Source organism: Acinonyx jubatus, chromosome B2, assembly GCF_027475565.1.
Source record: "Acinonyx jubatus isolate Ajub_Pintada_27869175 chromosome B2, VMU_Ajub_asm_v1.0, whole genome shotgun sequence".
Lineage (NCBI taxonomy): Eukaryota > Metazoa > Chordata > Mammalia > Carnivora > Felidae > Acinonyx > Acinonyx jubatus.
The window spans coordinates 40677639-40701922 of NC_069385.1; the positions used below are offsets into that span (position 1 = coordinate 40677639).

The 24284-nt window shown below is 32.5% G+C and overlaps 1 protein-coding gene and 1 long non-coding RNA gene across 23 annotated transcripts in view; one reads left to right on the forward strand and one right to left on the reverse strand.

Moving 5' to 3' along the window:
• LOC113598698 (uncharacterized) overlaps positions 1-2142 on the reverse strand; it is a 67788-nt gene extending 65646 nt beyond the window's left edge. Inside the window, exon 1 of one of the 3 annotated variants that reach the window (XR_003419374.2) lies at positions 1883-2142. This is a non-coding gene — a long non-coding RNA (uncharacterized LOC113598698). The remainder of the gene's footprint in view (positions 1-1882) is intronic. The other 2 variants (XR_008298361.1, XR_008298362.1) reach the window with 2 other exon arrangements.
• TRDN (triadin) overlaps positions 1-24284 on the forward strand; it is a 385182-nt gene that overhangs the window by 346122 nt on the left and 14776 nt on the right. For 12 of the 20 annotated variants that reach the window (XM_053222303.1, XM_053222304.1, XM_053222295.1 and 9 more), the window contains 8 exons: positions 164-181; positions 2188-2232; positions 4273-4293; positions 6014-6040; positions 6805-6843; positions 7215-7250; positions 8020-8064; positions 10909-10929. In XM_053222303.1, the coding sequence (XP_053078278.1) occupies positions 164-181; positions 2188-2232; positions 4273-4293; positions 6014-6040; positions 6805-6843; positions 7215-7250; positions 8020-8064; positions 10909-10929 (252 nt within the window). The remainder of the gene's footprint in view (positions 1-163; positions 182-2187; positions 2233-4272; positions 4294-6013; positions 6041-6804; positions 6844-7214; positions 7251-8019; positions 8065-10908; positions 10930-24284) is intronic. The other 8 variants (XM_053222294.1, XM_053222298.1, XM_053222310.1 and 5 more) reach the window with 4 other exon arrangements.

A 24284-nucleotide genomic window follows, 5' to 3' on the forward strand; every position in this document is an offset into this window, starting at 1 on the left:
TATATTTGCTGACAGTGAAAGGATAGTGCTCAGAGAGAATGGAATAGCTTAATATAAGAAGAGAATCTAAAACTAAGAAGAAATAAACACAGGTGCTAAAAAGTTATTTTTTCAAAGGTTTGCACTCATCAATATGCCATTTACTTTTCTCCACTCTTTACAGTCAAGCTCAAACCAACAAGTAAGAGATGAAAAGAATGAAATCTGAAAACTAATGCTTGGCTATTTTAATTTTAACACTTTGCTTGTTTTTTCTTTAATTGTTAATGTTGGTGTTGCCTAAGTCTAAATTAGCTGTATAGATGACAAAATAAGGTTTTGCAATAGCTTTGATTTAACATCTTTGCCTTTCCCTAGTAATTAATACTTTGCTATAATTATCCAGAAGAAATCTCTGGAAGTTGTATCACCATTACTAATACTAAAAGAGCGATTCCTTATAGGCTATAAAATACCACTAAGAAGTTAGAGTAAACAGGCAACCCTTCAAACACACACAGTGAATAACAAAGGAAAATAAAATGATACACAATTATCAGTGTTATGAACCACATATTGATTTTGATTTGTTTGTTTTAAGTAGCATTAATTATTTTGTAGGTAGACTTTGCTTTTTCAAAATCCATGAGATTGTAATCATATTACCATTTGTTTATTAAAATCATGAACTTTTCTTAGGAGTGTGAACTTAAAAGATCATTCATTTTACTGCTCAGGAATGACACAGAGATTACAGTGACAGAGAGTTTAATAGGTGACTATTAGGCTCAGAAGGGCAATAGGTTCCTTGTCACATAGATAGTAAATAAGTCCAAAATTGTTTCCAAGTTTTGATCTTGGTCCTTGAATGTCATGTATATGAAACAACTTCAATGAAAGCATGATTGGCTGTTGCTCAAATATGCTCCGGATCCTATATCAAAAAAAGGATTGACCCCATCCAAAGATGAATTGGGTGAGATCAATTAGGAGACCATATGGGTGGTTTAAGGAGATAATATGCAAATATGTGTAGCCTAATAGAACATATTCACATCCTGGAACCTGTTGCATATGTTTTGAATATGCATTTTTATATGATTATTATTACTGTAATCCATTATACTTTTGTAGTTGCCTTTATTATGACAGTTTAAGAAGTTGAGTATCAGCTTTTCAATTTTATTTTATTTTGCATGCTTATTTAATATTAACATTTATGCAAATTAAGTTCATGAAAGTGTATTCTTAAATGCTATCAATCTCTAATTTACAAATATCCAGTTTAGTCTTATGACAACATAGGTTCCGCATCTTCCCACATACTTCACTGCTGGTGCATGACGTTGGGGAAACATAGTAGTACTTTTAGAATCTCCAAATTCAGGAGTGAGTGAAGAAAAAGACAGATAAACATCAGTAACAGCTCAGGAGGACTAACCCAGGGTGATTAGAAAGAACTAACACTTGGCAATGATCCAAATATCCTCAACTCCATTCAATGTATCCTACCCATAATGGCTTCATTTGAAATTCCACTTTTGATGAAGGAGAGAGATCTATTTTTTTTTATTTCCAATATTTTTCATGGGACTAAGAGAGATACCAATTACACATTTGATTCCATTTGTCATGTCCTCGAATTAACAGATTCATCTGTGAGAGTTCTAACTGGACCTGGAAAGAGAAAGAAGTCCAGGAAAACAAAAATACAAAATGTGGTACTTTCTGGCATAGGGTGGGTCTAGGTTCAATTTTCAACAATAAAATAATGTCCAGCACAAATTACTTCTGATCTGGCAAGAAAGGAACTAGAAGGAGTCAGAGAGGTACAAAGGGGAGCTTGTAAAATGCCAAAGAGAAATGTCATCTGCTTTAAAATATCCCTAAGGAATGACTCTACCTTTAGCAGAGAAAGAAAAATCCTCTTTTTATTCTCCTTTTGTCATAGTCTACCCTCTTCTTCCTATACCACGTGGCCTCAAGAGGGCTAGTACCTTTGTATCTTACAGGTTGCCCTGAGAATGAACCTGACTGTGTTTATAATGCGTTTCTATGGCAATATGCTTTCTGAGTTCCAGCGTGCAAATGACTTTGAGGGCATGCTTCCCATAGAAACTGAGGACCACTTGTAAACACATAAATAAGAAATGCTTGCTACACAAACAATCCACAGATTGCCGATTAATTTTTAATTTCTTTTTCTAGAAAAAGCTGAACATCAAGAAAAAGAATCTCCATCTATAAAAACAGGTGTTTTTACATTCTGTCTTAATTGCCTCTTTGTATTAAATTTAAAAATTAAAACAAAGCCTACAACTGTTTTCATTTTGTCCTGGTGATTTTTAGTCTTGTGGTTTTGCAGCAAAATCTAGTTTATCTGATATAAATAAGCTGACAATCATACATTTTGCTGAGTATTATAACCAGTATGTATAGGATTGCCAAACATACTGTTATAATACAGCAGTATATTTGGTTTCACGTTTTTTTTTTAAATTCTAGTTATGTGACATATAGTGTAATATTGGTTTCAGGATTAGAATTTGGTGATTCATCACTTACATATAACATCCAATGCTCATCCCAAGAAATGCCCTCCTTAATACCCATCACTCATTTAGTCCACTCCCTGTCCACCTCCCCTCCAGTAGCCCTCAGCTTGTTCTCTATAGTTAAGAGTCTCTTATGGTTATAATACAGCACTATTAACAAAAGAGTATTTGATTTCATGATTCACAAGCCCCTTTCACTGTTGTCAATATCAATGTCATGTGTCATACTGATTAAGTCAATTCACTGCTGATAGTATTGTAAAATAACTTGCCAAATTGCACAAATTACATTTTACTGAAAACTAATCATGAATTTCAGCTTGATATATTTTCTTAAATATAAAATATATAATTGCTAGCTTAATATTTAAGAAAATACTACTCAAATTTTAAAACTGTAATAGTTGGCATGGTTCAAACACGAAGGCATACACTATAGGAGACTAATTGTGAAAATATACCTCCTTCTCCTCTCTTTTTCCCTATTCTACCAGTTCCTATTCCAAAATATCCAATAGGTAATGACTGTTATTTCTTATTGTCTCCTTCTAGCAACGCACATACATAGCATATACACATAATATACATATATATGCTTATACATGCTTACATAAAATAAATATATATCCCCACTTTTATTTTTTTACACAAATTATGACATACTCTATAAGTTACCATGTCCCAGATTTTTCTATTTAAGAATGTATTTTGAAAATTTGAATTTGAAATGTAAAAATTAATTCAAATTTTGAAATTTTAAATTTGAAATGAATTTTACATTTCAAATTTGAAAATTTGAATGTATTTTGAAAATAATAGTATTCTGTTAGATAGTTGTATAGTTAACTAATCTCTGTTTGGTATGTTTAGGTTGTCTAACAAGATTTCTATAATGATACAAAATTATATATATATATATATATATATATATATATATATATATATATATATCTACCAGTCTAGTTTTGTTACTTTACCTTTGGAGTAAAATTTCTTAAAGTGTTTTAGTGAAATGGTATATACAATGTAATTTTTATAGATAATTCTAATTGTTCTCTGATATAAGTTGTATCAATTTATATTCCCACAGTTAATGAATTAGAATTAGTTGACCCAATTTTGAGTGATTTGAATTGTTCAGAGTCATGACCACATGCTGTAAATTTTTTATAAATAAATCGATCTTTAGGTGTATGACTGCGTAATGTTTTTAGTTAACAGTTTCAGAAGACAAGGAATACTGGAGAAAGAGGTCATGTATTTGGATGGTATAGTTTTGTGGTTTTCATCTATCACTCATTTATTCCCCCTGAGATTTTATAAAATCAGTTTCTTCATTTAAAATGCTGTATTGGGGGACTTAGATAGTTAATATGAATTAAAGTTAACATGTATTCTGCAAAGATGATGGTGTAATATGCATTTTATGCTATTTAGAAATAGTAAGGCATTCAAATTTTTGTGAGCATTCATATTGCATCAAATCAAACATGAGGTTTTATAGGGATAAAGAGAGACCAAGAGGATTCTATATTTGAAAGCTGTACAATCTCTTCTACAGAGAATTCATTAGGAATATAACTTTAAAATTCCTCAAAAGGCATTTTCTATTGCTTATTTTAATATAAGTTTAGCCTATTCCTATTTTAACTCAGACAGACATAAGAATATAAATGACTGATATTTTACCTATGGGTGGAAATTGACCACTGGTTTTCTTTTCTTCTTTACTTTTTAGACAAACCCAAACCAACTACAAGTAAGTGTAGAATGTTAAAATTAAAAATTTGCTATTTAATTATTTTAATTTTATAACCCTTGGAGTTTATATGCAGCAGAGAAAGGATGGTATGTTTATTAAGGCGATAGTCATTATGCGATCACCTATGTAAATCTGGTGATTGACAAAGATTCTGATTGACAAAGAATAAAGTGTATGTTGTGTTCATTTATCCTTGAACATGTCTGTATTGGGCACCTATTAGCACACTATACCAGGATATGTGAGAGAATGCCTACAATGTTTTCTGTTGTCATGCCTGTGTAATTAATACATTTACCATAATAATGCCTGTGTGGAAAATAGTGGTTGGGTCTTTCTTTTATGTACTTCCTTTTGTTTGTGAGGATGTATTGAGTAAACACAGTATGGAGATCCCTCTAATAGTTGCTTCTGAGTTCGGAAAATTTAGAACACATAATACCTGTCTCCAATTATTTAATTTTAAGTACATGAGCCTTTGATTATCTTACTTTTTGAAAGCCTGAAGGTGAATTGTTTTTAATTTCAGAATCACTGTTTTATTTTGACATTCCAAGAAATAATACGAATATAACAGTTAATACAGTTTTGAAAATTTATGTTTTGTGAATTCATTATGTATTAAATCATGACCCAGACTTTAACCTGGAGTAAAAATCTGTGCATTTCAATCTAGCAGCTATATCTAAAGTTTTGAAATGCCAAGGAATAGCTTGGTTCCTTAAAAGTATCATGACAGATTCCTTACAAATGCAGCAACAATTTTCTTATAAATGAATTTTATGTTAAAATATTAAATGTTGCCTTTGAGTTGGAGAAAATCTTTAGCACATCTAGTTTTTATTATTTCTATGGATATAAAGAGTATTGTAAAATTTAACAGTTGAAAGTCAAAACTAGAATGCTAATATATCACCATAATCCCTTGTAAATACTGTTTTGTTTATGACTCATTATTCATCTTTCATCCTCATTATTATAAAATATGTTAATCAATTTTTCTTGAATTTTTAATATAGCTTCCAGAAAAGTTATGGAAGACAAAATCAAATGTATCAGGTTTATAGAAAATGTTATCACTTTAAATGAATTGTGAGGAAAAAGACATTTTAAAAACCTGCCATGTTATATTTTAAAATATTATTGGTCTATGAAATAGCTGAAAGAACAAAAAGAAAGGCTGGTTCTATATTATCATAAAGACAAGTAGCATTTTGTTTCTTGTCTCACTACTCTGACAATAGTCACCATGAGCTGAATTTATTTCTGAGATGTTTTTCAGTCTCATCCCACGACCCCACCTATTATATTTAGTATAACTTCTTATATGTGTAGTGGCTTTATAAATATTCAGTGAACAAATGCATGCACGTATGTATGAAGATCAAGTTAAAAGTTTGTGAAACAGAGCTGTATAATTTGTAATTAAGAAAACTAAGCAAAGGACTTCAAAGTGATTCATTCTACTATATAGAATTAGACTGTTTTAGATTCATCTGTAGAGTAGTTCTAATTTCAAAATAGATTTCTAGTTATAGTTTTCAGAGATATTAGTTACCAGTGTGTTTCTTTGCCATTTTAAGTATATGTGTTTATTGTCATTACCGGTGGAATTTAATAGGATATACCTGGAGGTTAAAGCTCAGTTGTATGCTACTGAAATATAAAATTATTCTTTCCCTTTCTTTTTCTATGTATTCTTCTTTTTTTTCTAAAGAAGAAACATCAGAAACCATAGAATCAGGTAAATATTTACTTTCCCAAAGGAGGTAATATAGATCAGTTGAAACAGATCTGTATGTAAATTTATCTTTATCTAGCTGTGTAACATTTAGGAAAATCCCTTACCCAGTTCAGCTTCCTGGTTTCCTCACCTATAAAACAGGCAAAATGGCTTCCCAAAAGGCTTACAACAGTTAAGTATTAAATAAGAAACATATGCAACACCCCACTACATAATTACTTGTCACTCATTACATATTGATTTTCTTCTCACTCTTGTCTGATAAATATAGTTGAAGAAAATCATCAACCAAAAGTGTTTTGAAAAGCCTGTGTCCACTTTTGGTTTGGAGATATTTTGTGACTCTCATTGTTTTCAATCCATTGTTTTATTTATTGAGCACCCATAGCACCAGTCAAATACTCATTTCCTTAAGAAAACAGTTGAAAATTCAGATGTTTTTTCCTGTTGTTACTAGTTAACATTTAATAAATGAATGGCTTGCTTTAACTCTACTTCAAAGTACATTTAAAAAAAAGACAAAAAGAAAAAGGGAAGGGGCTCTGCCATACAGGTGACTGAATACAAGCTAAATAAGCATAACAAAAATACCTATGTTCTCACACATGGGAGGTACCCTCTTGCTTCACATCTTGCAAAAGCAGAGCCCTAACCCCCTACACTTATGGGATTAAGTCCTATCTCCAACTGTTTTCTTCAAGATTGAGTAAGAAACTCATGTTTTTTAAACTGATAATTTCTTGTTATTATATTTTCCCTCCTAGGGAAGAAGAAAATTGAAAAACCTGAAAAAGAAAGTAAAGGTAAAGATGACATTTAAAGACATATGCACCAAATTAATAATAAAAGCACAGAAATAAAAAAACACAGAATTATATAAATTATGCCACTTAAAAGCAATTCATGAAAATGTGGGCAGCGATTTTAAAGCATATATCAGAATTACAATTCACTATAGGATTTTCCATGCAAGAGGTGTAGATATCACTTATTATTACATATGCAAAAAGAGAGAAATTTAGGTTCTGCTATTTCTAAATTAATACCATAGAATTCTTTTCATATAATACCTGAAGTGTGAATATTAACTACACAAAATTTAATTCCAAACCTTAGGAAGACCTATGAATAAATGTGATATATGATTCAAAATTACCTTCATTTTTTTCTACAGAAAAAACAGAAATGAAACATCTTAAAGAAGAAAAAGGTAATTTTTTACAAGATTGAAAAGTGAAATGCAAAGCCTTGAAGCAAAAGTATTTGAGTTGAGGATTATTTATATCACGTTAAAATAAAACTTTTATTTGTGTACATGATGAGAGCTAAGGTCATTTAAAAAAGAAATGTGGAAAATAATCAGTGGATATGTGGTAACGGCCATGGCAAAGGAACAGTGGATGGCAGGCCAGTCCCAACAAATATGTGTTGCACCATCGGTGAGCAACAAGTTAGAAGCTGCATCACAAAGTTGCTATTTTTCTTAACATTGGGTGTATTTATTTGTAAACGATAAAAGATAATATGATAATCACTGACTTTCAATGCAGGTATCTGAAAAAACTTGCAAAGATCTTAATTACCAGAGAAATATTCTATTGGATCAAGAAGAAAGCATTCTTAGACATATCGAAAAGATTGTTAATTATGAAAGAAGACAGATGTTTTCTTTTGTTTTTTAGTTTATCCTCAATTTCAGTTACTCAGGATGACCAATTGTTCACAGATTCTAGTTAGTTTAAATACTGCAATCAGTGCAATCATGTTATATCCCTGTTTATGCAAACAAAACAATCTCTACCGGTGACGTTTATTTTTGTTAGATGTTAGAAGAGAAAAAAATTTTAAATCATCCTGAGAAAATATTTACAAGATTTAAATATTCCCATTTTCCCAAAGCTTGGTTGAAGTGAGCCAAAATTTTTATGCAAATTCCCTTTAAAAATTCATAGTTTAATTTACATTTTCCTTATCAACAGTCTCAACAAGAAAAGAAAGTCTTCAATCACACAATGTGACAAAAGGTAATCTTGAATCAACTTTGTAAATATTCAATTGCTAAGTTAGTATGGAGGTGCCTAAATTATGTTTGCACTTAACACTAAATTTTTTAAAGCAAAGAAGTCTAGCAGCTATACACTTCTACTAGTAGCAGAAGTGGAGAGGTGGGGAATCTAGCAGGGAGTTTACATTTCAGTGTAAAACTAGCCAACGTAAAGAAATCGAAACTATTAACAACATAAACATTCAATAGAATATTCTAGTACATACCAGAAGATATATTTCTCTATTACAAAAGACTTTAGTAACATGCATAAGGTCAAAAATGATATAGTGGTAAAAATAGATAGAGTAAGAATTATTTTATGTATTACATAAATACAGCCAAAATGATAAATACCTTTTTATTACCTAAACTTGGCTCTTTAAATTAATTCAAGAAGTGGATGGTGGAGGGAAAATGCCAGCATGCACATGGAACGGAGATGTCTTTTACCTAAAATAAGAACGACATGTTTTGGTGATTTGATCATCAAAAAACTACAAATGGATGTTATAACTGAATTATGCAATCTGAGTGATATAATTTTTAAAAATCTAATTAACTCGGGGTACCTGGGTGGCTCAGTTGGTTGAGTGTCCGACATCGGCTCAGGTCATGATCTCGCGGCTGGGGAGTTCAAGGCCCACGTCAGGCTCTGTGCTGACAGCTCAGAGCCTGGAGCCTGCATCAGATCCTGTGTCTCCCTCTCTCTCTGCTCCTCCCCTACTCGTGTTCTTTCTCTCTCTCTCTCTCAAAAATAAACATTAAAAGAAAAAGAATTTTAAAAAATAAAAATAAATAAAAAATAAAATTAAAAAATCTAATTAACTCAAAAGGTAATGGTATTTAAATATTTTAAATTTTAAGGTGCTAAGTAAACATGCCATAACTGAACAATTATTTTCATTCATAGCAAATATATACATCTCCAGTGTGTGGAGAGAGGAAATGAGTCTTGTTTTTTACTGGTTCCTTCTTTCTTCTTAGTGTATTATGTATGCCTGAAATGATGTACTGAAAGGACACAGCTACATATAAAATTTAGACATATAGTCATTAGTAATTTAGACATATAATTATCAGTCATACTAGATGGTAAAATTTAGATTAAGAACAAACCAAATCTGTAGAAGCATAAAGGGCCATAAATTTTATATCTCAACTTTCTTAACTTTTAAAATATTGCCTAGCATTTTTTAGGATAATTAGCCAGAAGAATGAGAAGCTATGTTGTTTAAAAAACCCACTGGTACATCCTTTCCTAACGAATCCTATTAGTTCATTTAATCCTTAGAACAGGCCCAAATATGCCCAAATTTAAAGATAAGGTAAATGCGATAAAGGAACATCTAACATCTCAGAGTGTTTACCTGGTAGAGACAGGATCTGGCTCAAAGTAAATATGACGCCAAAGACTTAACGGTTAAATCCATTCGATCCCACTTCCCTACCCTATCACACTGTGGCCTATACAGGAATCAAGGCAGCCCAAAGAAAAAATGTACCCCTAGAGGAAAAAATGTTTCCAAGAGAGTGGTAACTCCCTTCTTACCCCACTGTGTGAGTCCATCATTTCCAAGATCTTTATATTATGAAAACACAGTAGGGACAAATTATTATATATGAAAGCACAAGACTAACCTGGAGCCTGTTGATTCTTATTCATTCCTTCATCCAACAGATAATTCATTGTATTTAAGTAAATGTTTACTGTACTCCTTTTTAAGTTCCTGTCTTTTAGTCAGTGATAGTATTTTTAAAGGAAAAATAATAACACATGAGCCTTACTGAAGTATTTTTTCTAAATTATTTTGTGTTTTGAATACATGAGGTATGCAGCTGTAATATAACTAAAACCATAAGTATCTCAAATGAAAAAAAAATTTCTAAAAACCTTTCTATTGGCATTAACCACTTTCTGTAAATTTATAATCCCTAGGTTTATACTAAAAATTCTGCAAGTCTCAAAGTAAATCATATAATGCAGATTCCTTTAAAAATTTATGTTTTCAAGTCTAGCCCTTTAAATTAGACTAATGTTGGGATGGTAGCTATACTTGTGATGAACACAGCATAATTATAAACTTGTCAAATCAGCAAGTTATACACCTGAAACTTGTAAGATTATGTGTCCACTATACTAAGAAAAAAAAAAATAGACTAACGTTAGTACAATGTAGATGTTACCAATCTTTTTTTTCTCTCCAAGAAGTTAGAATATCTGTTACAGTATTTGGTATTTGGGACAATCATCTCACTTTATATTTTTGTCCTACATACATACACTTTAATGTAAAAAGATACTACTTTGAAGAATTATAGTCTCTCATTGAAACTAGACAAATGGTTATGAAAAATTAAACTGATTTTGCATGTTGCTTTTTAAGGTTTAGTTATTCATCATTATTACCTTTGAAAGGAAAATAATTCTTAATGATACATTTTATGGAATTTGGAAACTTTAAACAAATATTTACATTAATTACATCATACAAAGTAATTTTATTCAACTTAGTTATAATTAAAATTGAACCAAAACACTTAATTTAACAAGAATCCTGCTGATTTTAGTAAGCGTTTAAAATGTAAACATGTTGTAACATCTATAATAATTAAGAGCTTTTATTATATTTCACATAAAAACAATTAATACACTCAAAGACCCATGTTCTCAGAAAATAGTTATATTCTTACATTACATTAAGCAATAAGAAAGTCAAAAGATGTGAGATACTTTCATGTAGTCCATCAATGTATAATTTCTTTGCATTTTATCTGAGTTAAACAAAACTTTTTTTCTTCCTTTTTTTTTTTTTTTTAGCAGAAAAACCTGCAAGAGTATCAAGTAAGTACTGCTTGTATTGGTGATAAATTCTCTTTGGCATGCAGTATAAATTTCCAGCTGAAACTCATAAAATATTTATACTTTTAATGTGTTCAGAGACTGAGTCATTTCATACTAAACCCTCTGACAGAAATTTAACTTTTAAACTTAGTTATGTTGAAATTTAAAAAACTATGTTATTTGAAATAACTTGTAACAGAAATAATTGATCGTGTTCTCAAGCCTGAAGATTAAAGCGACTTGCATTCAAATACATTAATTTTTTTCAGTGATTGAAGCAAAATGGAATAAAATAATCCTGTTTCTGCCTTCAACTTTCAATCACTAACGATTTGCTGTAGAGTACATATGATTGAGCAATAATGTTTTATTTTCTGGTATTTTCTAATGGTTGTTAACTTAAATATAATTATATATCTGAGAAGAATAACATAGCTAAGAATGGATCTAAGCTCATATATCATATATCATATATCATAAACAGAAGTTCTCAGAAAACACTCTCTAAAATATCAATTTCTAGGTACCCAAAGGCATTCTAAATATATACAATACAACTTTAAATTTTCCTGTAAGTTCCTAAAAATTCTGAGAAATAGGAATTTTCCCTCCCATGTTTTCTGATTTTTAAAAAAGTCATTTTAAATTGATGCTGTCTAGTGCAATTTCATGTGAACAACACATGTAATTTTAAATTTTCTGGTAAATACATTAAAAGGATAAAAAGAAACATGTTAAAATAATTTTAATGTTTATTTAAATATTTATCTATTTAAATATTATTTCATTATGTATCAGTATAGAACACATTGATAGTTTACACTGTTTTTTGAAATCTTGTGGTGTGTGTCTATGTTTTACACTTAGCACATTTCAGTCCATACTAGTCACATTTCAGTACCCCAAAGCCCCATGTGGTTAGTGGCAACTACATTGGACAGAGCAGATCTTAATATTTCTTGAGCATTTCTGCTGTACACACTACATCATGAGTATTGAGGACAGTATAAGACAATCATCAAATGTGGTACTTGCCGCATCTCTCATTTGAACCTCTTTGACAGCGAATAATAGAACTCCGCATGGACTTACTTCAGGGATTTAAAAAAAGAAGAATAACAAGGGTGCAGAATTGTGTCACCGATGCAAGGGCAAAGCTTCCAGCTGATACTCAAGAAAGCCCTCTGAAACCATTCCACTCCACACTCTTTCCTCATACGCAAAGGTAGTCAGGGCAGACTTCATGAAGGAAGTGATTACAAAATTCATAATTTTAAGAGCAGTTAGGTTTGAATAACTGGAAAAAGACTGAAGTAAATGCAAAGGGAAAACTCACTTCCCCTGTGTTTCTTCTTCACTCTTACAGAAGTACCACGCTCCCGGCACTTCCTACACTAGATATATGGGGGTTTTTTTTGTTTTGTTTTGTTTTGTTTCCACACCAAGAAATTCTCTGTGATGCCAGCTTGGTGTCATACAATTTCAGTCACTTCTGACACTAACTGGGTTTAGCACAGTCCCCGTAGGTTAACGGCTTAGTCTCACAAGACTCCTCCCCATTTCTGTTGCCAATTGTTAGGTAGTAGGTCCCCAGGTTATTCATAGTTTCTATCCAACATGGCTACAAATCAGAGGTTCTCATGACTTCCTCCCTTGAATTCAATTATTTGCTAGAACATCTAACAGAACTCAGAGAAACAATTACATTTACTAGTTTATTATATAATAAAGGATATGATAAAGGATACAGATGAACAGCCAGATGAAGAAATACATAGGGCAAAGTCTGAAAGGGTCCCAAGCACAGAAACTTCTGCCCCTGTGGAGTTGGGGTAAGCCACTTTCCTTGTATGTAGATGGGTTTACTTGAACCGTATACTTGAATCCCATACTTGAGAGAATTTTTAATGGAGGCTTTATACATAGGCATGATTGATCGTAAACTCCATCTCCAGTCCCCTTCCCCTTCCTGGAGGATGGGGAGTGGGGCTGAAAGTTTCAGGCTTCTAATCGTGGCTTGGTATTTTTGGTGACCAGCCCCCATCCAGGAGCCCACCAAGCATTTGCCTCATTGGCAAATCTATCACCTAGTAGATTCTAAGGGATTTAGAAACTCTATGCCAGGAACCAGGGGCAGAAACCAATATATATCAAAGTCAGCAACCAAGAAAACTTGGTATAAGGGCAATTAAAAGACAAGTTAGCTGAAGTTAAGGGCTAGTGTCAGAAAGCAGTGGAGGTAAGGACACGTAGGGTTAAAATATGAGGTAGAGATCCTGCAGGCCAAAGGACTTTGGACCTACTGCCACAGAAAACTGTGGTTTACTTTATATAAGGGAGTAAAAACGAGGGAATTGTTGGGAAGAAGTAAGTGTAAATAAGTAAATGAGAAATAAGAATAGTAACTGAAAACAGACAGTGTGATGAAAAAATGTCTACTTTTTCTTATGGATCATATGAGATAAATGTCCAATGACATCATGAGATGATACATTTTAATAAATTGGTTGCTATGCATATGAATATTATATTCTCTATAGAACATATTTTTATCAGGCTCTTTTGGAGGCAATCATCAAAAACTTCAGGTATTTATCTAATAAAACATACTGAAGATAATTTAAACTGAAGATTCATTGTTCTTTTTCTCAACCCATTTTCAGCATTATGTCCATGTGTATTTATTTTTGGTCAGACTTCTTATTTATCTTTCAGTCTTTTCTTTGTCTTTCATAAGGGAGGTTCACAAATAGCTTTTGCTTTGAGCCCAGACTTGCACGCACATTCTCTAACTCCACGCTGGTGCCTGCATGTCTTGTCTTCTGGGTGGCTTTTCTGTTTTGGTACTGGAAGCACAGAGACTGCCCTTCATTCCTGGGTCTTTTGGTTGGGAAGGAAGGGTGCTAATGTGTGGAAAAGGATTAGTGTAATACAGAAGGGGGTATTTCTTCCTGAATTCTGGTTCACTCTGCTTGAGATGCTTGAGATCATCCCAGTGGACTGGATTCTCAAATATCTGGGGTTTTATTATAAGCATAAAGAAGATGCTGATAAGAATCAGCAATACACAAATATCTCTCTATGACATCAGTGAAAGTAACATTGCAAAATCAAAATTTCCATGATTCATAGGCAATTATGGTTTAAATTGATGCTTGCTTTTGTGGGTTTATTTTTTGTAAGGATGTAGCTTTCTGATTCTAAATATCCATTTGATTTTCATTCTGTATATTTTCTATAGATATGGCAATTATATAATGAATTATTTACTTTCCATAGAATTCAGAAGAAGACATCAAGGAATGTTAAGTTGTATTATATTTAAGATATATTATCCTAAAAATTAAAAGCAAAATAAACACATTTTTGACTTTTAAATGGCCCAACCATTTGATATTATTTTAAGTCTTTTGAGAAATTTTTTTTCTGAAAAATATAAATAACTGTACATCCAAAAACATTACTGCCCAGGAAGTTTCCCAAAGGCAAAATATGAAATAAAACAGAGGACTGAAAACATACATTATCATAAGGCAAATAGTGCCAAGGGAAGACTAGCACCTAGTGGAATTGCAAGGCTCTTGATGTAGCTGAGACATTGACAGTATACTTATAACAATGGGTGTGGGGATATCAAAGACAAAGATTTTATAGAAGCCCATAGTTATTTTGTTTTTATTATCTGGTAGACAACATTTGAGTAAAGAGAGGTTGGCTTCCCCTTAAAATTAGTATTTTAAAAGAAGTGATGCAGTAAGAACATTTCTCGAGATGCTTCTATGTGGAAATTTAACTTTAGCATCTTTTCCTATAACATTTTTCTTTGAACATGAGCATTTTCCCATCAGCAATTCAACAAAATTATCTGCATAGACCGGTTTGGGATCATCATAAAGCCTCTGAGATCTAATTTTGATATCAAAGATAATGAATTTAATTTTTAAGGACATACTAATAAAAATATTTTATAGAAGTTAATTACTTTTTAAGGACACTTCAAACAAGACTGGCCAGGATTTCCATGTTTTAGGCAACTTCCTTTATAGCTTACATTTGTGATTTGCTTTATAAAGCTTGCTAACTTTTAAAATACTCATTCATTTTTTTCGTTTTGCATTTTTTCTTTTTACGTAAATATGATATATTAATGAGTAATTTGCATCAATATTACAGTTTGGTGAATATTTTAGATATCAGAATTAAGCCATTTTGGACATTTATCTAAAATTTAAGCACAAGGTGCTTAAAAATTAAACAAGGATGTAAAAGCTTATAGCCTTTCTTGATTTACACATTTGATATAACTTATGTTAAAGACTTCTTTTAAAAGAATCTAATTAAACATAACTAAAGTATAACATTTATCATAATAAAAGTGTAGCCTATTTTGTATTGATTATATGTCCCTGCATTGAAAATTTTCAAGAATTTCAAAAATCCAGAATTTACTAATAGGTATGTAATTCCCATTTGAAAGAATATTTCACTTTTTGAGACACACTATTAATAAGTCTGTGAATTATAAAATTAAAATCTAGTGACATAAAGAACTAATTTTCATAAATTCTTAAACACAAGAAAAATATGCTTTGCTTTATGGCAATATTGTATATAGTTGCCTTTTATAAATAATGAAATTAATGAATAAAATGAATTCAACCTAAAAGTCTTCTAATGGTTAATTCATGTCTAAATCAATTTATTTATGTCATCGAAGACTAATTAAGTTGATCTTTTCCCTAATTTTATCACTTGTTGGTCTCCCATATATATGAAACTATAGGACGTATTCTGAGATTTTCTCTTAATGGTATGTTCTCAGATTCATAAGTGTTTTTGTATAGTTATAGTTTATTCATTTTTATTACTGTATAGTATATTACTTTGTAAATATACACATTATAATCTATTCTACTATCATTAAATATTTGCTTTACTCCTAATTTATTTAAGATTTTTCTGTGTTTATTTTTAGATATCTTAATGTGGATGTTTATTTTATTAGTCTCTACCTTTCTCCTTTACTAATATAAGCATATAAGGCAGTGAGTTTAAATGCTATTTCAGCAACATCCCACAAGCTTTTATATGCAATATTTTCATTATCGTTCTGTTGCAAGTATACCTTAATTCCATCAACATAAATTCTTTAACTAGCATTTTACATGGAAACTTTAAAACTTGTTTTTCAATTTCCAAACCTGTGGGGATTGTAAAGATCATCCTCTTTTAACCAATGCCTAATTTAATTATATAGTGGTTAGAGAAAATGGTCTCCTCTTTAAAATACGTTGAGCTTTATCTTACAAACAAATATATTTGTTTTAGTAGGTATTCCATATTTCATCCAGAATAATGTGCATTTTCTAATGGTTGGAAGCATGATCCTATATTGATTGAGTCAAGATTCATTGTTTTTCAATTACCCTTTATCTTCATTAATTTTTTGAATAATAGAAGTATCAATAATTGGATAAACTATATTAAAATCTTCCTCCAAGATGGAAAATTTTCAGTTTATCCCTGTAGTTTTATCAATTTTTATGTTAAGAGCTGTTTTATACATTTTATCCAAGCTTTATGTATCTTTTTGGTGAATTGAACATTTATCTTTACATAGTAACTTCTATATTCCATATAATGACCTTTTTTAAGTAAAGTGTATCTGATATTATTACAATTACTCCAGCCTTCTTTTGGTTAGTATTTTATCAGAATTTTTTATTAAAAACTTTTATTTTATGTCTTTTCATGACATTTTGTTTTAGATATCTCTTTAGTAAATAACATAAAGTTAAAATTTACTTTCTTTATCCAGTACAATGGCCTTCACTTTTAATCTGATGAATTTCAACTACTCACATTAGTTATGATTATTAATATTTTAGGTCTAGTTCTTACCATCTTGCTTGTTTTATATTTCTCATGTTCTCTAAACACTTCTTCATATTTTTTCTTGTCCGTTACAAAATTGAGTGTTTTTTCCCTTTAAATATATTTTTGTTTTCTGTTTTCTAATGTCTACCTATCTGGAAAGACAACACTCTATTTCTCTTACTTCAGCAGTGACCCTTGAAATTTTACTATGCACATTTAAAGAATAAAATTACTATAAAACACCCTTCCCCAGGGCGCCTGAGTGGCTCAGTCGGTTAAGCGTCTGACTTCGGCTCAGGTTATGATCTCACAGTCTGTGAGTTCGAGCCCCTGCGTAGGGCTCTGTGCTGACAGCTCAGAGGCTGGAGCCTGCTTCTGATTGTGTGCCTCCCTCTCTCTCTGGCCCGCCCCCACTCACACTCTGTCTCTTTCTCTCTCTCTCACAAATAAATAAACGTTAAAAAAAAAAAAAAACCAACACCCTCTTCCAAACAAGAGAAGGATGCTACATTTAAATTTCATCACATCTAAACCTGATTTACATGCTAATTTTGTTCAATAGTTGAATTATAACCTTTAAAAGAATCTGAATGTCAAATTGTATTAGTATTATTTTTCAACATGTGTCTATCTTCACCTACAGATTTCTCAGTTACATTGCTACCATCTCTCTCACATCTCTGACTTTTCCTTCAACATCATACTTCTTTAGCATCTCCTTCTCTAGAAGCGTCTTGAGCAAAGACCTATTGGTGGAAAGTGTTCTCAGGTTTTATTTATGTGACAATGTCTTTAAATCATCCTTATTGTCGAAAACCTTTTGCTAAGCACAAGATCTAGGTCACCAGTTAGGCACTCTGATTACTTTGAGTACATCATGTCACTGTATTGTTTTCTCTTCCTCCACTAAGGTAGAGGAATTCTGTTACCAGTTGAATTGTCACTCCTTCCATATGACCTATCCTTTCTCTCTGTCTTCTTACATATTTTTTCTTTGCCCTTGATCCACTGCAGACTCACTATAGTTTATGGAGTGAGAGCTTCTTTTTATTGTGAAAATTTTCCAGGGCACATGGAGTCATTTTTCTTTCCTTTACCACTTTGGAGAATTCATAGCCATTATTTCTTCAAATATTACTATTTTTTCCTTGTGCTCATTATTAATGTGTTAGGTATTCACATTTTTCTTCTTTCAACATCTCTTTCTAATTTTTCATCTCCTCATTTCTCCATGATGTATTTAGTGTAATTTGATCAGTCTTAACATACATTCACTAATTATTTCTTCAGTTCTATATGTTATTTTACCCATCCAGTGAGATTTTATATAATTTATATTTTATTATAATAGTTATTTTTCAAATCTTACTGGTTATTTTAATAATCTATTGTTTGTCCTTATTTTTGAATTCATATTTTAATTCTTAGAAGATTTATATATATATTAAAGTTCAAGTTTGAAAATTTGAATATCTGAAGTACCTTGTGATGTAAATGTGTTGTTTGTTTGTTGTTTCTTCAGGCTCTCCCTTATGAAGGCTTTTTTCTTTCTGTGATTGGAACTTTGATTATGAGCTCATAGTTTTATTTTATTTCCCTCACTTTTATCTAAAATTATCTTTCTTTCTCTCCATTGTCCCTATCTTGCTCAACTTTTATTCCACCCCTAGTAGTGTCTTACCATTTGTGGGATTCTGTCCTGCAAGTGAACCCTGGCTCATAAGTTCCCCAGGAGTCACAGGGTACCAGATGGTACCAGCACTCACACTTCGTGGTGAACCCTTTATGCTTACCTGCTCTGGGACTGGGCAAAGCCCTTCCCAGGTTCAGCTGATGATCTCAAGTTGTCATTACTCACTTTTCAGAAAATGCCTATTGGCTGTTTGGGGGTTTCCTGTTTGGGGTGTCTCTCAGACTCCCTATTGCCTTCCTCTCCTTCCTTCTCCGCAGGTGCTAATACCTGGTAGGTTTCTGACTGTTTCAGTCCATATTTCTAGGGCTTATTTCAGTTTGTTTTAAATATTGTCCATGGGTTTCACTCTCTGTTTTTACAAGGGGATTTGAAGGAGATTTAAATACTGTGTTGTTGCTATCTTCTCCAGATCACCTGGGGCACTTATATTTTTGTCCCACCATTTCTGGCTTAACAAAGGCTCACAGCCTATGCACCCCTACTTTGCTCCTTGCACACTTAGTTTTTGAGTTCTTGTTTTACTATAAGCACTTGTCCACAGGGTGACCTCACCGTTCGTGGATCAGCAGGTATTCTTTTTCTCCTCTTGCAACAGAAGGGAAGATTCTGGAAGTTTCCTTTGTCTCCTCTGAGCCCAGCACTTCAACAAAAAGTATGATTTTGTAGCGAATATTGTCTATCGTGTTCTCAGAATTAGAGTCCAAGAGTTGTTTTTTTAATGTTATCCCCAAACCTTGTTTTAACAAGATTCATGCCTTACTTGCTTAAATTAAAAAGTGAAACTCTGATGTTCTAGTTCTGGGCAATTGTATAAAATTTATTATTAAAACTTTATACAATTCTTAATCATAGAAATATAAATTTTATCTTCTTTAAAAAATCCATTCTTAGTTAATACAAATATGCACAAGCCTTTGAAAAAGAAAAATATGCTTTCTTATAGTGTTTAGGTTAAAGTTTATATTAGGACATATGTTTTTTTTTTCCTAAATAGTATCATTTTATACAATGACTCACTTGTTTGTTTTGTTTTGTTTTGTTTTGGGACACTTGTTGGGATGGAATATTATTGGAGATCACTTGCTGGAATGGAATGCTAATGAATATTAACATCAATGTAGTTGTTGTTAAAAACAAATTATCACCAAATTCATGATAGAAATACAGATGTTATCATTGGGTAGTGGCTGATAACAGGGAAACTGTTTTAAAATTTGTGTAAACTTGGGAAATCTACATAACATCTCTGTGCTTAGTAGTCTTATTTTTAAAATGTGTATAATAATAGGGGTGCCTGGGTGGCTCAGTTGGTTAAGCGTCCAACTTCAGTTCAGGTCATGATTTCATGGTTTGTGAGTTCAAGCCCCGCATTGGGCTCTGTTCTGATAGTTCAGACCCTGGAGGCTGCTTCAGATTCTGTGTGTCTCTCTCTCTGCCTCTCCCCTGCTCATGCTCTGTCTCTCTCAAAAATAAATAAATACTAAAAAAACTGATAATAAAATGTGGATAATAATAATAATAACAATAATATTACCTCATAGAAATTCTGGGTAGAGATAAATAAGATAAAATAGAAGGTGCATAAATAATAATTGGTGTCTATTAAGTATTTATTAATTGGCATCCATGGGAATGAGGATGACAATGATGGTAATAATTATAGCATGATAATGTGTTACTTTTCCTGGGTAGGAACAGGTTTCGCTTATTAAGCTTTTGTGTCAAAATGGATACCATAATAAGAAAAAAATCATAATGGGAAAAAACATCTCACTCGTTTTTGGGTGGATTTAAAACAATGCCACTTTTTAGAGCAAGGGTGATTATACTTATGGAAATTTTGTTTCAGGAGAAAAAGAATGGAGCAGTAACTTGGTTAAAGCCTTCTAAATAGGGACAGCTGCCCTGCTTACTATCTCTGATAACTCATTCTGCTAGACCTCAGAGCAAGTCTGTGTATAAGGCACATTTGGTGAAATGTTTGTCGCTGTTGATTATTAGTCTTTGGGTACCAGCAATGTGGCCTCATTCATTTATTGGTGATGTTAAGTTGTTCTGACATGGCCCTCAAGACAGCTGTGTCCTATCTTCAGAGTGACAGGACAGACACTCAGAAAGGATTGCATACATTTATTGAACACCCTTGGCTTCACTGTGTGCAAAATTCCAAATGTGAACTGTCTCTGCATACTTTATTACCCCCGGAGGTCAATCTCGAGAATTCTGTGGATATTGCTCAGTGTAGTAGTTAGTTTTCTTTAAAACTCATGATCATTTAAAATAATAGCTGCATAAAGGAGGCTTTCACACCAAAAAACTAAAATAAACTGGCTATCAACTGCTGCTTTGAACTACAGCGGATTCTTATGAGTTCTTGAAAAAAAATGTTAACTCTTAGAATGTAATATTGCATCAAATCACTTATACATGATTCGTCACATCAGTTGAGAAAATAATTTTAAGCTTTTGATATTTCTACAGAGTCAAAGTGATGCAGTGAATTAGATAAAATAGGAGGAGTGAAAATGAAAACAAAAATTCGTGCAAAGTTACATTTGTGTCGATGCTTTAGGATCCCAGATGTTTACCTACAAGTATTTCTTGAAACGTTACACAAATCAAAATAGATTGCTGGTAGAAATAAACATGCAGTAACTGCTGGTACACATGTTTGCATTATTTAGGTCATTTTTATTTATTCATCATGTTTGCTAAGAGTACACAGAACAGGCTGGGCACTACACAGGAAAATTTATCTTTAAAAACAAGAAAAATGAAATTCATGATCTATGCCATCCATGTGGATTCCTTAAAATTTTTCTTTTCTCCAAATTACAGTCGCTTTTAACCTTTCCCATTATTTTACCACCCTTACATTCTCATGCTCAGAAGACGAAGCATTGCTTTTCACCCGAGATTTATCATTCCGTGTTTTCTCCTTGACTCCACCCCTCTTGCCTCTCCTTGATGCCGACTCCCACCATCCTGCATCTTCAGTTCTCGCTCTAAGAAGCCCTCCTCCCTTCACCTGCGAATATCCTCAGACTCTTCTGGCATATAAAAATTTCCCTTGCTCTTTCTGCTTCCTGAAGTTGTGCTTTTGCTCTGCTTTCATTTACAGTTACACCTCTTCAGTAAGTTTCCCACCAATTCTTGACCAAATTCCTCAGACTTTTATTTCATGCAAGCTGAGTATTAACCTCTGACACTGTCCTCAAATAACTCACTTAAAGCTCAACCCAGACCTCCTAATTGCAGAGCTTAATTACCTTCTCTCACCCCTCTCCCATTCTCAACCTCTCTGATGCATTCAATGTTGTTGGGCTCTCGTCCTTCTTGATGTTTTCCTCTCTTGGTTTTCATAATATCAGACTCCGTTTTCTTCAGTCTGATATTTTCTCAGCATTATCTTTCTGCTATTTCCACACACACACACTCACACACCCCGCCCTGAGGATTGGTTCTTCCATTGTCAACCTTCTTTTCTCCTCTTCACACTCTTTCCCAGCAGGGCCCTTCCACCTTGCTATCTATCTCTTTGTGGGTAAGACCCCAAGGTGTTCTGAAGTCTAACCTGCCTTATCAACTCTGGTCTCACATTTTCAAATCTCAGCATCACTCTTTGCACAGGCTCACGACTGACCTTCCTATCTTATTCCCCCTTCTTTCCTTTATCCCTCAACCCCAGCAAATCCCAAAGGGAATTGCCACATGATTTCTATTCTTTTTAGTCACATAGACATAAACCTTCAAATTCTACTTTGCGTAATCACCGTTTTTTTTTTGTCAGGCTCTAATTCAGTTGTCAAGTCATGTTAGCTTTGCTCTTTCTCCTCTGAATCATTGAAGTGACTTTTCAGCAGGTCCCTTTCTGATTTCTGACATTCTTCCATTTCACATCTACTAATAAATTAAGTTTTCCAAAACTTCAAATTGATTAAGCTATTTAGATAATAAGTGTTCAATATTTCTTCATGGAAAATTTAGAATACATTCTACACATCTTAGCTTGAGGATCTAAAGCCTTAAACTACAGTCTTAAACTACATTTTATGTCTTTTTTCTATAATCACTGTGTATACCTATAAGAGATACCAAACCAATTCAACTGTCCATGTTCCTAATTTTCCTCCATCTTTTGATACTGTCATTCTTTTTTCCTGTATTTTTCTTCCCATTTCTGGCTATATGATCCTTCATGGTCGATCTCCCATGGGATAGCTTCCAAAAAATTTCTTTGACGTCCCTAGGAAGAAGTGATTGTACCACCACTGAAAACATCTCACGCTTGTTTTGATGATTGTTATATACTACCTTGCAACCCATAGTATCTTATATTTGTTTGGATACTTGTCCATTTTCTCTACTTGACTGCAAATTACTTCTAGGTAGCATTGTCCTTTTCTTCTGAAAGTGGAGATAGAATGTTTAATTGAAAGATTGAGGGTCTAGAAGCTCAAGAAATTCAGCTTTATACCTTCATTTAATACTTTAAAAATGTGTTGCTTAACACATTTTAAATCTGCTGAGTCTCAGTGTTATCTTGTAAAATGAAGCTATTCCACCTATTTCTTAGTGTGTTATGAGACGTAAGTGAAAATGTAAAGTACCTTGTAGGGCACCTGCACAGAAAAAGAGCTCATTGTACTCATTGTTGTTGCTGAAAGAGTAGCTATTTCTTAAATGAATAAATTACAAGAAAACTTTAAGGTGGCATTCACTTTGTAAAACTAAACTAATCTTTTAAGAAATATGTTTAGGGGCACCTGGGTGGCTCAGTTTGTTAAGCATCTGACTGCAGCTCAGTTCATGAGTTCATGGTGGATTCCGCTGGGCTCTGTGCTGACAGCTCGGAGCCTGGAGCCTGCTTCAGATTCTGTGTCTCCCTCTCTCTCTGCCCCTCCCCCTCTCATGATCTGTCTCTCTCTCAAAAATAAACATTAACATTTTTAAAAAATAATAAAAATATATTTATAATTTGACATTTTTATTTTATTTTTTGCTTATTCAATGGTTTCTTTTTTCTGTGCTATTTTCAATTACAGGTTAACTTTTGTAAAAAGTTTTTTGCTGCTGCATACATTGCTCTTTCTACTTTAAATTCCTTTAGAAAATGTTTGTTACTTTGGTCTTTTTTAAAGTTTTTAAGTTTAATTCCAGTAGAGTTAACATACAGTGTAATATTACTTTCAGGTGCACAATATAGTGATTCAACAATGCTATACATTACTCAGCGATCATCAAGATAAGTGTACTCTTATCCCCATCACCTATTTCACCCATCCCCCCCCACCTCCCATCTGGTAATCATCTGTTCTTTATAGTTAAGAGTCTGTCCTCAGTTTGTCTCTCTCACCTTTCTTTTCCCTTTGCTCATTTGTTTCTTAAACTCCACATATAAGGGAAAGCTTATGGTATTTGTCTTTCTTTGACTCATTTCTTTCACTTAGCATTATACTCTCTAGTAATACCAGAGTATTACTGGCCTCATAAAATGAATTTGGAAGTTTCCTTTTTTCTTTTCTTTTTTTTTTTTTGAATTCAAGAAGACTAGGTATTAACTCTTCTTATAATGTTTGGTAGAATTCGCCTATGAAACTGTCTGGTCCTGAACATTTGGTTATTTGGAGACTTTTGATTACTGATTCAATTTCAGACATTTTTGTGTTACAAACACATAGGGGACATCATAAAATACACATGATGAATTTATACACTTTATACGAAGAAGAAACTGAGATTCCAACAACCTTTAGAAACCACTGTAAATATGTTTCTAATTTAT